This window comes from Harmonia axyridis, chromosome 1, assembly GCF_914767665.1.
Source record: "Harmonia axyridis chromosome 1, icHarAxyr1.1, whole genome shotgun sequence".
Taxonomy (NCBI): domain Eukaryota; kingdom Metazoa; phylum Arthropoda; class Insecta; order Coleoptera; family Coccinellidae; genus Harmonia; species Harmonia axyridis.
Window position 1 is genome coordinate 23,234,865 of NC_059501.1, and position 13,558 is coordinate 23,248,422.

Genomic DNA, 13,558 nt, shown 5'->3' on the forward strand with positions numbered 1-13,558 from the left:
GCGAAATATAGGTGGCATTTTATCCAGCAAATAATCCAAATTTCTTCTTGGGTTATGAGAGACCCATTGATAATTAATAATTTTATTTTATTAAGTCTATGGAGAGACCACATTGTCCTTTTTGAGTTCACTTAAAATAAAGAATAATATTCCATGTTCTATGATTTTGAAAATAGGTTAGGTTTTACTCATAGAGTAATAACATAGACCTAATATCCATGGATATTAGAGAGTTATTGCAACGCACAAATAAGCGATCTTTTATTACAGGATCTCTTATTTTGACATGTACGCATGCGCACTGAGTCAGATATTAAGGATTGCTAAATCTAAAATACAGGCGTCCCTTACTTTATTTAAATACAGGCGACCAACTTTTATTTAAGGATCCTTTATTTTGACAGATATCTGTTTATGCCGAATATTTGCCGTCGTTATGCAGCAAGAACTAACCTAAAATATTGGTAGCTGTTTAGGTAAACAAAGTAAACTTTTTGAGAAATTTGCATTTTATTTCTTGATTTTCGGCATCTGTGGGAACCATTTCATTCGAGGAAAAAATGTGCTCTCAATAACGAATTTTTCAAGAACTTATACGATTCTCAACAAAACATCATATTTAATTTGATCCTACTAAAAGAATTAAAAATAATACTGATAAATCCTGAATTTTATTAGAAATAAGAATTTACCTATATGTATAATGTAGTATTGTTACAGAATGCTACTGCATACTGAATATTATTTTTTTATATTGAATATAAGTAATTTATTCTGTAATATAGAAACACCAATGGGATTGTTTTGAAAGAAAAATAATAAACTTGTTACCTAAGTACTTTTTTATATATCGGATCAACATAGCATAAAAAAAGCAAATCACAATGCAGAACCTAATTAATTATCAGTAATGTTATTATAAAATTATACGTTAAGTACACTTTTTTAAAATTATTGTAGGAAAAGGTACAAAAATACATAACATAATTCTGTTGAACAAAATAATCTTCCAATACTGGTGGTTTTACATGAAAAGAAATACCTGATTGACTTCCATTCAAACAAGTACATAAAGTAGACTGATATTTTACATAGTGATGATACTTTGTCAACAAGTTTCTCTAATAGTTCCATCGATAAAACCCCAGTAGTTTGGTACAGCTCCTCCCATATGACGAATTGGTAGACTAAAAACGAATTAAGGTAATATAATAAATAATTTAATTTCAATTAAGCTAATAGCTTACCTATAACTAGAGCTGATAACTATTTCTATAAAGCCACTTATGTGCATTCAAATTATCTTAGAAGTGTCCATGATTTTCCACAATGAAGTTTGCAGTTATAAAAATAAACTTCGATAATGATTGCGAGACTTGTAGTAAAAATTTTCCAAGTCAACTAGTCGATTTGTTTGAATTGGTTTTGATATATTTTCTACACCAACTGTATCTATTATGAAAAATCAATTCCTCAATAATGGTCCCAGCTAAAATTGCTAACGCTATTTGTTCTTTCATTTTCGATTTTGAACTTTTACCAAATGAATTATTTTATTTATCAGAATACAAAATAAAGGTGACAAAATATAAATATGTCAAATTTAAAGATCTGTCACTTTACTGACTTTCGTTAAAAGCACCTTGCAATAGTTCACTTTTAACGTCCACGATAGAGGATCCTTTATTACAGGATCCTTTAATAAAAGATCGCTTATTTGTGCGTTGCAATAACTCTCTATTAGGTCTATGAGTAATAAAAACAAACTTTGTTTGTTTTGATTTATTGTTATGATTTGTTGAACTATTTTTTTTTTTTTATGTAAGAACTTTTTTTGAAAATATGGATCTTTTTGATTTTTTAGATGATGAATTTGATGATTTCCTTGGAAATATATCACGTTTAAAAAAACATCGTGAAATTAGACCTCGAATTAATCATCTTGTTGAATATGATGATGAACAATTTAGGTCTAGATTTCGATTATCAAAGTTAGCATTTAATTATGTGCTTTCTTTAATAGAAGACGACATAAAACCAACAACTAATTGGTAAGCACCCATTTTTAAATACATAATTTAAAAATGAAAATTCCTTTCATTTGAATGTATCAAATCTGACTGTGTCACTTTCAGCAAAACAATATTTGGTAATTATGTAGAATTTCCATAACTTTCTGAATGAAGTGAAATTTTCCAGTTGTTGAGGTATAGAATACGAATCCTTAGTCAACAAATTCTGATCGACTCTAGTTTAAAAAATATATATATTTTCTCCAGGTCACTTCTCCTAATTCCTTTTATTGTATATTGTTGATTATTTAGTTGATGGGTATTCGTGTTTCAAAATGAATAGTGCAAATATAGAATGTTTCATTACACCTCATCTTTTTATTTCATAACATTGGTTGTTATATTAATAACAGAATTTATGTCATTATTCCCATTCCAGGAACTCTGCTATTTCCCCAGAAAATAGATTGCTACTTACACTGAATTATTATGCAACTGGATGTTTTTTGGGAGCTATTGGAGATATGAGCGGTGTCAGCAAAGCATCTGTGTCGAGAATTGTTTTGAATGTTTCTGTTGCAATTGCGAAATTAAGGCCAAAATTCGTTAAATTCCCATCAAATTTGCAGTCCCTTACTCACGGATTTTATAATATCGCCAAATTCCCAAGGGTAATAGGAATTATAGGCTGTACTCATGTAAATATAAAATCTCCAGGTGGAGAGTATGCTGAATGTTATAAAGATAGGCATGGTAACTTTTCTATGAATATTCAAATGATTGTAGACCATGATTTTAAAATAATGGATATTGTAGCTAGATGGCCTGGTTCCAGTAAAAAACAAACGATATTCAATAATTCAAGAATTAAGCATCGTCTAGAGAACAAAGAATTCCCTAACAATATGATAATAGGAGATAGAGGATATAAAAACACTAAATATTTGTTAACTCCACTCCATAATCCCTGCAACCCAGCAGAAATTATTTACAATGAGTCACTACAAAAGACAAGAAATGTGGTTGAAAGAACATATGGTGCTTGGAAAAATAGATTTCCAGTGTTGTCAAAAAAAATTATATTACATCCATCAAGAGTACAAGCTATTATTGTGGCTTGTGCCGTACTTCATAATATTGCCATTATGTCAGGGGATGAGCACTTCCAGGATGATTCAGAACAAAACCATCATGTTAATGACACACATAGGGAAATAGACAATAACTTAGAAAATGGTACAAGAAATAATATAATAGAATATTACGAATCATTACTGTAGATATGATACAGTCAGGTTTAAATGAAAGTATATATCATAGGTTTTATTTGACTGACTTGGTTGTTACTTGGTGGTAATCCATTTAATTGATATTAAATACATGTTAAGCTTACTGTTCATAGTCATGATATCCGACAATACGTTGATTTCAAAATGCCACAATTGGATGGATTATTTGCCGCCATAACTTATTCGAAATAATCAACCAATTGCATTTTTGTGTCATCAAATCGTGACTAAGAACAAAAAGCTTTATTCTAATTTCCACTGCTTTATTATGTAAATAACAATTGTTGTAGTATATAGTAACTTGTCCAGATTTCTTATATTTCGAATTACTAAGTGATGGACAAATTTCATATATACATATTATAGAGATAGGTATATGTTAACAACAAAAGACTGAGGGAATAAAGTAATAATTTTTTAGAAAACCTTTGAAGAGGTTAATTGTTAACGTTGGTTATTAAGCATATTCCCATTTTATTATATTTGTTTATTTCTAAGTAGGTAAGGTTATAAACATAGTGGCGACAATTCGTCAAATTGAGCCTAAAAATGGCGAATGGGGACATAACACTTATTGCGTATTCGACTGGCTACACCAGTTCGAATAAATTCGAGCTAATTATGTGATTTAGCTCTATAAAAATTCGAATTAATCCGCACAGTTGAAAACGCTATCAATAATACAATTGACTTAACTGAACAGACATACATCAAAATTATTGGGCCTGATAGTATTTGATTGTATATAGAACAAATTTATTTAACTGAAGAATACTACAGTGACTAAATAAAATGAGCCTTACATTTTGAATAAATCCCAAAAATCAGATAAATGAAGAATGTAAACAAAAAGCCGCCATATTTAGGCTCAGCCAATCAAAAACGAGACCATGCTTGTCGCCACTGTGGTTTATTAAGTCACTGTAGGTGAGTCATCATTTTTATTTTCAATATGTAAAATTTCAAAATCGTGATTAGTATTATGTCAGTTCTAGTAGATTCTCAAATCATATTCATTTTTAAGATATATGGAAATTTTATCAAGAATCCCTTTCGTGTAATTTTTTTAAATATATTTAAGATACTGATATTTCACAAAAGTAGCAGTACTTCCAAAACTCAGGTCTATACTAAAATAATAATGATGATGAATAATCCAGGTTCAATTCGAAATATATTTATTTAAATATACATTTATATATCTTAATAGGGATTCTCATTACTGCTCATAAAGACTGAAAACAATGTGAAGGCACTTTTTTAAATATTATTTTAGATTGCAATTCAAGGTTTATTTACATTAGAAGAATTTCCAACAAATTTTTGCATAGCCACTAATAAAGCAGATCTGAAATAAAAAAATATTGTTCTATAAAAATTTGAAATTTTATAAATTAATTTCTTATTTCATTCAATTTAATACTGAATTAAAAAGATATCACATTCTCACTGACATAGTTCAACCTGTACAATTCTCTTACTACTCTAGACTTTCCAATGATCAACACAATCCAGGATAATTTTTCTATTATCTCGAAATAATGGAGGAGTTATTCGTTTATTATATTTTTTATGGTTTTCATACGTAACATATATCTCCACAAGCATTAATACCTATTAAACAGAGGAAATTTGGATTGACCCAACAAGTATTTCGATATTACTTTCGAATTTATGAGATAGGAGAAACATTGTTATCACTTTTTGAAACAAAAAAATTTCTTGTCTTTGATTTCGAAATTTCCACTCTCAAAATGCAGTTCAGACATCCTGACCAACTTTGGTTTGGAATATTTCTGTCAGCCTAAACTTCTACAAAACTTATCTGACTCTGGAATGGGTATTCAGTATGGACTATAGCATAGTATAAGAAATGATAGAAGGCCATTTTTTATACTACAGCTATAAATTATCCCATACTTAATTCAGTTGTTATAAAATATGCAAACATGAAATTTTCATAACACTTGTTCTACTACTCCGATATTAATAAAATTTGTGAGGTTGGGTCAGATTGTGATGTAAGTGTGAAATTTCTTATGAATTCCAGATTTTTCAAATATACGAATCGCGTAAATCACAACTTTTCGGGAGATAATTTTACAAGACAACAATATACTGTGGAATATAGGACTTTTTAAGAGCGAAGGAATAGAAGGCATAGTACCACACTTATTGGAGTTTTTATTTTTAGTTCATTTCCGATTGAATAAAAACATGTGTATAAGGCATTATATCCTCCCTACTTAACGTATAAAGATACATCACCTCAATGGCTTATTGAATTTGTTTCTTTGTTCATCATGAATATATCAGGTGTGTGAATAAGTCTTTCCCGTTTTTTGTAAGAGATGGCGCCACCAATACTGTGCGAGTATTTAATGGTTACATATGTCATAATTAAGATGCATAGAATACCTGGTGTGTTTACTGATTCGATTTTGTTTCAGACTTTTTGAGAGACCCACCTGTTGCTTTGGTGGTCTGCTTCACCAGAGTGCTGTAAGGTGGCGCTCTTTAAAATTTTTCGAATTCCCGCATCTGCCTGGTGCCGTTTAAAAAGGAAATACTGATTTTAGACACTGCAAACATTCACAATAAATTACAATTCAGTTCATATCGAAAGTTTTACTCAAATGAATGGAATATAATGACAGACCATAGAATATAAAATATTATTGTTCTATACTCAAAGTTCACGACATGAGCGTAGAAATAAGGGGATACTGGGGGTAATTACACGGTGCTCCTAAATTGGGGATACAAATGAAAATGACAGATTTCCGGATCATTTTAAGAAAAAAAGTCCTATAACATGAGTCCCCAAACATTTTGTTTTGTGATACATGTGTTGAAGTTCAAGTTATTTTCTCGTATAACCTTCCCTTCACAAGATATTTAATATGAATTGGCCATAGATATTTCAGTTTAAAGTTTTCACTATGTGATATGCTAATTTTGAATGCAAATCTACAGGGTGATATATTTTCTGGAAGGATGCCTGCTTCCTTCCTCCAAATCTATATTTTTGTGAATGGCTGTTAGTTTAGAAAAATGTAGAAAAAAAACTCTGGTCCAGTACTACACTTTTTGGTTTGTTATAGTTTTGTCGTATCTGCTATCGATTTCGAGAAAAATCTCTAGTAATCCTCAGGAAAATCCAAATAATTTTTAAGATCCAGCTAGTAAGTTCTAATGAATGCATTAATTATAAGTTTTGGTATTTATTTACCTAATCTGTAGCGAAGATTAATAAGTATTCGATAAACTGTACGACACACTAGAAACAACCTGTATATTGAAAGCAAAGCCTTTGTGGGCTCATATTCATGAAACTTTTTTTTCTCAAAATTATCCAAGTAATTTCTCATCTTCCTTCGTAACTCTTATTTGAGAACAAGGTGAGAACAACCGAATTAGTAACAACAAAAATTATTTCGAGTAATTTGGTTCAAACTTCATTATCAAACTTCTTTTTCTAACATTACAGATATGAATAAAAGTTGTCGTCAAAAATTTTTTTTTGATTATCCCTCCCCAAGAAAAAAAAGATCTACGCCCTTGGTTCGCAAGAGTCGAGAATTGAGAGAAATGTCAAATGAAAACGATGTATGCGCCATCTGAAAAGCCCGCGTTCCCTCGAAATCAAGTAGGTATAAATCCGAAAAATCTCCCGTTTTGTCTGAAAGTTTTACAGGTATAAGTAGACACACCAGGTATTCTATGCATCTTAGTCATAATCAAAGCTTATTCATCTGTCAACAATTCCACACTAACACATTAGTTGAAATTTTTTCGCATCATAAATTTTAATCCTCCATTAAACGGTGCAGGTAGCCAATAGACTCCTCCTACTAGACCTAGAGGATTCAAATTTTAATGGCGACATTAAATTTTAATGAACGTTCCTGCAACTGGGTGTTAATGATGTAGATAGTAAATTAGCAGAAATAAACAAAATGATAATGTTATTACTTGTACAATATGGTTAATTAGAATTTTAATCTTAATATTTCAGCCTATATGTTTGGGGACAATTGGTATAACCAGTAATCATTATCTCATATGAAGAACAGAATCAAATCAATAATATTCAATTGAAATGCTACCTCAACGAATATCAAATAAAGTATTAATAAATAGTGTTTACCTGTAGCATTCATATTTCATAACTATATTTTCCATCTCTTGCATGAAAAGTCTTGTGAGCATTCCATTATAACATTCTAGCTCAGTTAGACGAAACATGTCCCACTTCAGCTTATGATCCAAATCTGGCCTTGCTATAATCAAGAAAAAAACAATTAAATTACAAATATGATCACTATTTTGTTGAACAGTTCGTATTAAAATAATAATACCTTTGAAATAAACATCTAGCCAATGGGGGACTTCCTCCAAAAGATATCTGTTTGCAGGAACTAAAACACTATGTGGTTGATAACTAGTGTGCTGTGGAAGATGAGCATATCTCATTTCAGGATGGTAGCTCAAACATGGTACCAAGCATGGATGTTCGTATTGAACCTGTCTAGTTATATGGCTAAAAAAATTCAGTTCAATAAATTTTCTTACAATATAATTTTTGCTAGGCTTATCTAATATGGCAATTTAACTTCATTATACAGGGTGCCCTGGAACTATGGTGCCATTTTGAACAGAAGATTCACTTTGAAATAAATAAGATTTGGACTAGTAATAGGGATTGTAAAATTAATTTCTGCCTAACAAATTTTTCATTACTAGTATGTTTTTAATCATAAAAGCGCAATAATCTTGGAAAAAGTTCATTTATCTGGATTCAAACAAAATTACTCAAAAATAGAAAATGCGAAAAATGCATAATTTTTCTGATTTTACCAGTGGCATAAAAAAGGGAGCCTGCCCTTCTTGTACGCCACTGGTGGCAAATTAAAATGTGATTTTTACAAAATAAAGCACCTATTGAACACAAACATAATTTCAAATTTAAATGAAAAATGTTGGACCCGCGAATGTGATGTATAAAAATTACATTTGATTTTTCATATTTAACACCATCTATTTCTGCAACAAACGACATTTAAGAGAAGAAATATTAGGATAGTTCTATTTATTTTTCAAGGGAAATGTTCTGTTTCAATTTGGCTCCAGTTTCGGGACACCCTGTATGACATGTATAGCCACCAGGGGCGTAGCTAAAAGGCAGCTCAGGGGACCACTCGGAAAATAATAGAGAAGAATAAAAATATTTTTCAGAAATATCAAAGTTAAATATTATATGTCAGGCTTTGATCTTTGAACAAAGATAACGTTATTATTAGGATCTTTTGGAGTTTTTGTTTTCATAGTTTTTTTTTCAGAACATTAAAAAGGAATTTACAAACAGAATATGTTGATATAGATGGTTTAGAGGATTATTTGTGATTTCAGTATTTTGCCCCTATAACTGAAATAAGAGTTGGCTCATTGGTGTTTGTGATGTGAAATAAATTATTAATTAATTTAAATCAACATAATGTTTTGTTGACACTGTTCTCTGACTTACTTCACATAGTAAACGCCACATTGTGGGGACTGTATGCACTGCCATCCCGTAGGTAAACCTTCTCTCTCCAATGGATGAGACCAATGTGTTGTTTTAGTATTATGATCTATATAATACTTTTTTCCTCTCAAAGTATAGTCAACTGACCACCCAGGGGGTAAAGGAAGTTCTTCTGTTTGTCCTAAAATATATTGTGAAAAGTATGAACACCAATCCAATAGCAGGTTTCACTGTATTAGTTGCTAAAGAGTCAAAAGTTACACAGTAGACATCATTTGTAAATGTTAACTGAATACTGAATAAGTAAATAATGATTATATTAGAAAAATTAACATAACAAGGAAACCACTTCCTTTCATTCAACAAAATAAATAATGTTGTTCTTGTTTTGAAAACTGTAATGGCAAACACCATAATTTTTAATTTCAATCAATTCTGCACACCGCTAGTGCATGAAGTGCTTTGAACAGAGATTAACAGCAACAAATACTAAAGCCAATTATAACATCATGAACTATTATTATGAATATTATTTGGTCCTATCTCAATAGTAATGCTTCTTGTTCAAAATATTCATATGCTTGTATCATTCTCACCTAAACTGGTTTCTATTCTATAAACTAGAGTCTTACCTTAAAACAGGAAGATAAAGTAAACTTTGAGAACTTTAAAGACATCTATACAAATAACATTCATCATAAACTGAAATGCCCCAATTCATTCAGCACACTACACTCAAACCATGCAAAAGTGAGTTTAAGATCTTGGAATTTATATATCAAATCTACTAGCCGTCAAGTAGACCTAAAATCAAAAACATGCGTCAGTATTCAAGATGAAATTGAAAGAGAATTAAAGACTGCCAAAACCTAATTTTTTTATTTTAAGGAGAAAATATGTCATCTTGGTAGTGTGACATGAACTTATTTTAATTGCTTTCTGTGTGTATCATTGAATAAGTAAGAATGTATTTAGCAAAGTTAAAATCTAAAATACTATGAGCAAAACCAGTTTAAATAAGAATGCAACAATTTCTATAAAATTTTTACATTTCATTTCAAGCATTTCTACGATATAAAATATTTCATGTTTCTTGTGGACTCGTACTTGATAACTAAATTAACCACAATTGCCCCCTGAGCAAGAAACTGATTACTTCTGCAAATTTGGAAGGTAAATAGTTTTAAATAGAATTTGTGCTATTCACCTTACTTGTTGATACCTCTATTTTCTTTATTGTAAACAGATTTGTGCTTATTATTCTAGTAAAAAATCTCCAAGTAAAGTTACTAATTGCTATTTGAAAATTATTAAACAGAGCTTTTAATAAAAAATTATTGTTAATCTTAGCATTGGGGAATATTGAATAAATATAATTGTCCAGCTTAAATAAAGCTAACCCAAGACTTACTCTGTTTAGAACATGAAAAATTATCATTTTACCTTTATCGTTAAGACAAAATTTATTTTAATCTACCTATTATATCGAATGACAATTACAAAATTGATTCAAACAAACATCAAAATATATTGTTTCGGGAAAGTAACAAAAAATTCAGTGGAATACTCTTTTGAAAAATACATCACCTTGACTATTCCCATTATTAGTATCATTGCGTTGAAGATGTGATAAGTATTGATCATAAGAACTTCTATATCTTTCCAAATTCGTATTACTATAAATTGGGTTGCTATTTATATTTTGGGGATCTGTAGTGTTTTGATATATTGGGGACTGGGATCTGTTATAACTAGAATCTCCAATTTCCTCAACTGGCAATGGATAAATCTGATCAATATCAACATAATTCGCATTATTCTGAAACATAAAATAAATAAAATGGATTAAATAAACACCATTTTCAGGAGTACTAGTTCAGCATTCCCACATAGGGAAGTGACAACAGTTACTCTATTCCTACAAAATAGGTATATCGAGAATAATAAAAAATGTATTATTATATCTTTGAAAATCAGTAAAACACAATATAGATATATTGAGATTTTCATGTTTTAAGGAGCTTCTATTGTTGTATTCGCATGAATTACTATGTACTTAAAAGTGGGAAATAATAACAAATATTATGAATAAAATATTGAACACACTAAACCCACCTCCGAGGTATTGTCATAGTGAGATGTATTAGGTTGATTCATATAAATAGGCTGGGGTAAACTTGGTCTAAATGCTACAGATGAAATGTTGGCATTTGGATTACTCATGGAAAGATTGGCAAAACTGAAACAATAATCAATTTCATGTGAGAAACATCAAGGAATAATATTACCGTGTAGCTAAATCAGGAACTGAAGCGCTTGGTGTATATTTTCCTTCATGTGCACCAAGTCCTACTTCACTAACAGTAGTCTTTTGATTACCAAACTTTTGAATAGTATTGGTTTGTCCAGGTTGACTAGAACTTGTTGACTGTAAGGTCAATGACGATCTACCTTGAGTTGAAATTCGTTTTTTTGGTTCTGTAGTCCAAACATTAATAACTAAAACAAAGCATCTGGTAATATTATATACTACAGAGAAGATTGTGCAATTGGAAGGGTTTGAATCTTTTAATGCATACTTTGCATGTCAGGAGGAGGTGTATCTTTCTTAACATATTTGCCAACCACCCCTTCTTTTATAGTTTTCAAGTCTTTGTTCTTCCGCGATAACATTTTTACAACATATACGGTTGTCTTAGATATATCACCGACTACCGTGTCGTCAAAGAGCTGTAGTATGTGATAGAGAAACTAGATTTAGAAAAAAATTCAGTGTAACGTTCATTAGCAAAACTATAATTTGATTCTAACAATTAAAAGCGATATAAACTTTTTCCCTAATAAGGCATTCCAATGACCTGTCAAATATGGCGGCTGTAGGCCAATGTTTATAAACATTGTTTTGTTGTCATTGAGTTTTCATATTGTTCTGTTATAAGTTGATCTTAAAGTTGTGAGATTTTTGTTTTCGTGACTGCATCAAATGATTTTCATATTGTTTAGAGCTTATTAGTGGTATTCTCACGAAAAAATGCCTTTGACATGCCTTGTAGTTGATTGTAGAAGTCGTTTCAACAGGGATGATGTAAAATTCTTTTCAGTGCCTGCGGTTTTAAGCCACAGGTTTCTTACGGATAAAAACGAATTGTCTGAAAGGCGTAGGGCACTATGGATAGCAGCAATTAAGAGGGACGATCTTACTGAATCGAAACTAAAGAATCAGAGAGTCTGCAGTAAACATTTTTAACTTGTAAGTGATATAGTTGAAATCAACCTAAGTGGCCAAGTGTTATAATGATATTTACATTAAAAGTATTTTACACCAGTCTGAATTGCCTCTAGGAAAACCTGCTGCTTTGGAAGATGAAAATCATCCGGATTGGGTTCCATCACAGAAAATGGGGCACAAATCTCATAGGAAACAGGCTGATGTTGAGAGGAAAGGAAGATTTGATAAACAGAGGAAATTGAGCGTAAGTAATACAATCAACACATTTATATCATTCTTTGCAAAGGAAATAAACACTTTTTTTTTGCAGATTGAACACGCAGATATTGATGTCGAACTTAATTCAGAGGCCCCAGGCCATGGTAGTAACTTCGATACTGGGGTTGCATCTCAGACGGACATTACTATGGAAGAATTAACTTTGAAATTCGACCAATTGAGTTTTGCCTCAAAAACGATAGAAAGACTTGAAAAAAAAATTGACACATCGCCATTTGGTCTCAGAGACGATCCTAGTAATGATATCAAATGGATTTACTATACAGGTTTTTCGTATACTTTTGTAGAAGGTATATTATATAAGATTATAGAAGATGATATTCCCACAACAAGTATTACTGCTCTCAGTTCTTTCAATCTGTTAATATTAACTCTAATTAAGTTAAGATTAAATTTACATTTTCGAGACTTAGCCTTTCATTTTAAAATTTCCCGATCAACTGCTTCAACATATTTTGAAAAGGTCATAGATATTCTCCATAAAACATTACAGCAGTTAATAATATGGCCTGAGCGTTCAGTGGCCTCCAAAAATATACCATCTTGTTTCCAAGAAGCATTTCAAGATAAAACAACCATCATTTTAGATTGTTTTGAAGTTTTTATTGAAAAACCCGCGTCTTTAAAAACACAGATGCAATGCTGGTCACATTATAAACACCACAACACTGTAAAATTTTTAATAGGAATTACACCACAAGGTACAGTAAGCTATATTAGTAAGGCATGGGGTGGGCGTACCTCAGACAAACAAATTGTTGAGAACAGTGGTTTTTTAAATCATATCCCTGGGGATATTGTTTCAGCTGATAGGGGTTTCTTAATAAAAGAAACTTTAGGAGTTTTACAAAGTAAATTGGTTATCCCTGCCTTCACGAAGGGTAAAAAGCAGTTACATCCTCTGGATATTGAGACTACAAGACATATAGCTCATGTAAGAATACATGTGGAAAGAACAAATGCCATGTTAAAAAATAAATTCAATATTTTTAAAGATACCATACCAATATCTATGATAAAAAAGGAAAATGACCCTGATGATTTGAATATTGGCGCCAACAGACAACAGACAAACATGGCGTCAGTAGGCAAACGCCATATTGGGTCACGTGATTTGGAATGCCCTATACACTGGACATGTCATTTACATCCTTATTTTGTTTTTATATACAAGTTGGGTTAAATTTATAGCGCATGAGTCATGTCACTTCCAAAAGAAATC

The 13,558-nt window shown here is 30.9% G+C and overlaps 3 protein-coding genes and 1 long non-coding RNA gene across 5 annotated transcripts; 2 read left to right on the plus strand and 2 right to left on the minus strand.

Annotated features, from left to right (window-relative positions):
• Nucleotides 1-1,049: 1,049 nt before the first annotated feature.
• Nucleotides 1,050-1,336, minus strand: LOC123688548. The gene is made up of 2 exons (XR_006750054.1): nt 1,248-1,336; nt 1,050-1,187 (listed from the first exon to the last, which is right to left on the minus strand). It is a non-coding gene; the product is annotated as an uncharacterized LOC123688548 (long non-coding RNA).
• A 441-nt stretch (nt 1,337-1,777) lies between these two features.
• On the plus strand, nt 1,778-4,035 carry LOC123670789 (putative nuclease HARBI1). Of its 2 annotated transcripts, XM_045604341.1 has the most exons (3): nt 1,778-2,051; nt 2,452-2,765; nt 2,829-4,035. In XM_045604341.1, exons 1-3 carry the CDS (start codon nt 1,843-1,845, stop codon nt 3,290-3,292), a joined length of 987 nt encoding a protein of 328 aa, XP_045460297.1. In that variant the 5' UTR covers nt 1,778-1,842; the 3' UTR covers nt 3,293-4,035. The 2 variants fall into 2 exon arrangements, with proteins under 2 accessions (XP_045460297.1, XP_045460296.1); XM_045604340.1 differs by having other exon boundaries at nt 2,452-4,035.
• A 427-nt stretch (nt 4,036-4,462) lies between these two features.
• Nucleotides 4,463-11,667, minus strand: LOC123670788 (protein salvador homolog 1). The gene is made up of 8 exons (XM_045604339.1): nt 11,408-11,667; nt 11,117-11,327; nt 10,944-11,067; nt 10,416-10,647; nt 8,829-9,009; nt 7,663-7,844; nt 7,452-7,584; nt 4,463-4,649 (listed from the first exon to the last, which is right to left on the minus strand). The coding sequence occupies exons 1-8, from the start codon at nt 11,499-11,501 to the stop codon at nt 4,586-4,588; spliced, it is 1,221 nt and encodes a 406-aa protein (XP_045460295.1). The 5' UTR covers nt 11,502-11,667; the 3' UTR covers nt 4,463-4,585.
• A 417-nt stretch (nt 11,668-12,084) lies between these two features.
• LOC123671301 lies at nt 12,085-13,519 on the plus strand. Its single transcript, XM_045605051.1, has 2 exons — nt 12,085-12,301; nt 12,368-13,519. The coding sequence occupies exons 1-2, from the start codon at nt 12,227-12,229 to the stop codon at nt 13,517-13,519; spliced, it is 1,227 nt and encodes a 408-aa protein (XP_045461007.1). The 5' UTR covers nt 12,085-12,226.
• The last annotated feature ends 39 nt before the right edge of the window (nt 13,520-13,558 follow it).

Coding starts and splice junctions, on each gene's coding strand:
- LOC123670789 (XM_045604340.1), top strand. CDS start 1,843: ATGGATCTTTTTGATTTTTTAGATGATGAATTTGATGATTTCCTTGGA. Junction 2,052..2,451: donor ATAAAACCAACAACTAATTG/GTAAGCACCCAT, acceptor TTCCCATTCCAG/GAACTCTGCTATTTCCCCAG.
- LOC123670788 (XM_045604339.1), bottom strand. CDS start 11,501: ATGTTATCGCGGAAGAACAAAGACTTGAAAACTATAAAAGAAGGGGTG. Junction 11,068..11,116: donor GTTCCTGATTTAGCTACACG/GTAATATTATTC, acceptor TTATTGTTTCAG/TTTTGCCAATCTTTCCATGA. Junction 9,010..10,415: donor TAATAATGGGAATAGTCAAG/GTGATGTATTTT, acceptor AATATATTTTAG/GACAAACAGAAGAACTTCCT.
- LOC123671301 (XM_045605051.1), top strand. CDS start 12,227: ATGGGGCACAAATCTCATAGGAAACAGGCTGATGTTGAGAGGAAAGGA. Junction 12,302..12,367: donor ATAAACAGAGGAAATTGAGC/GTAAGTAATACA, acceptor TTTTTTTTGCAG/ATTGAACACGCAGATATTGA.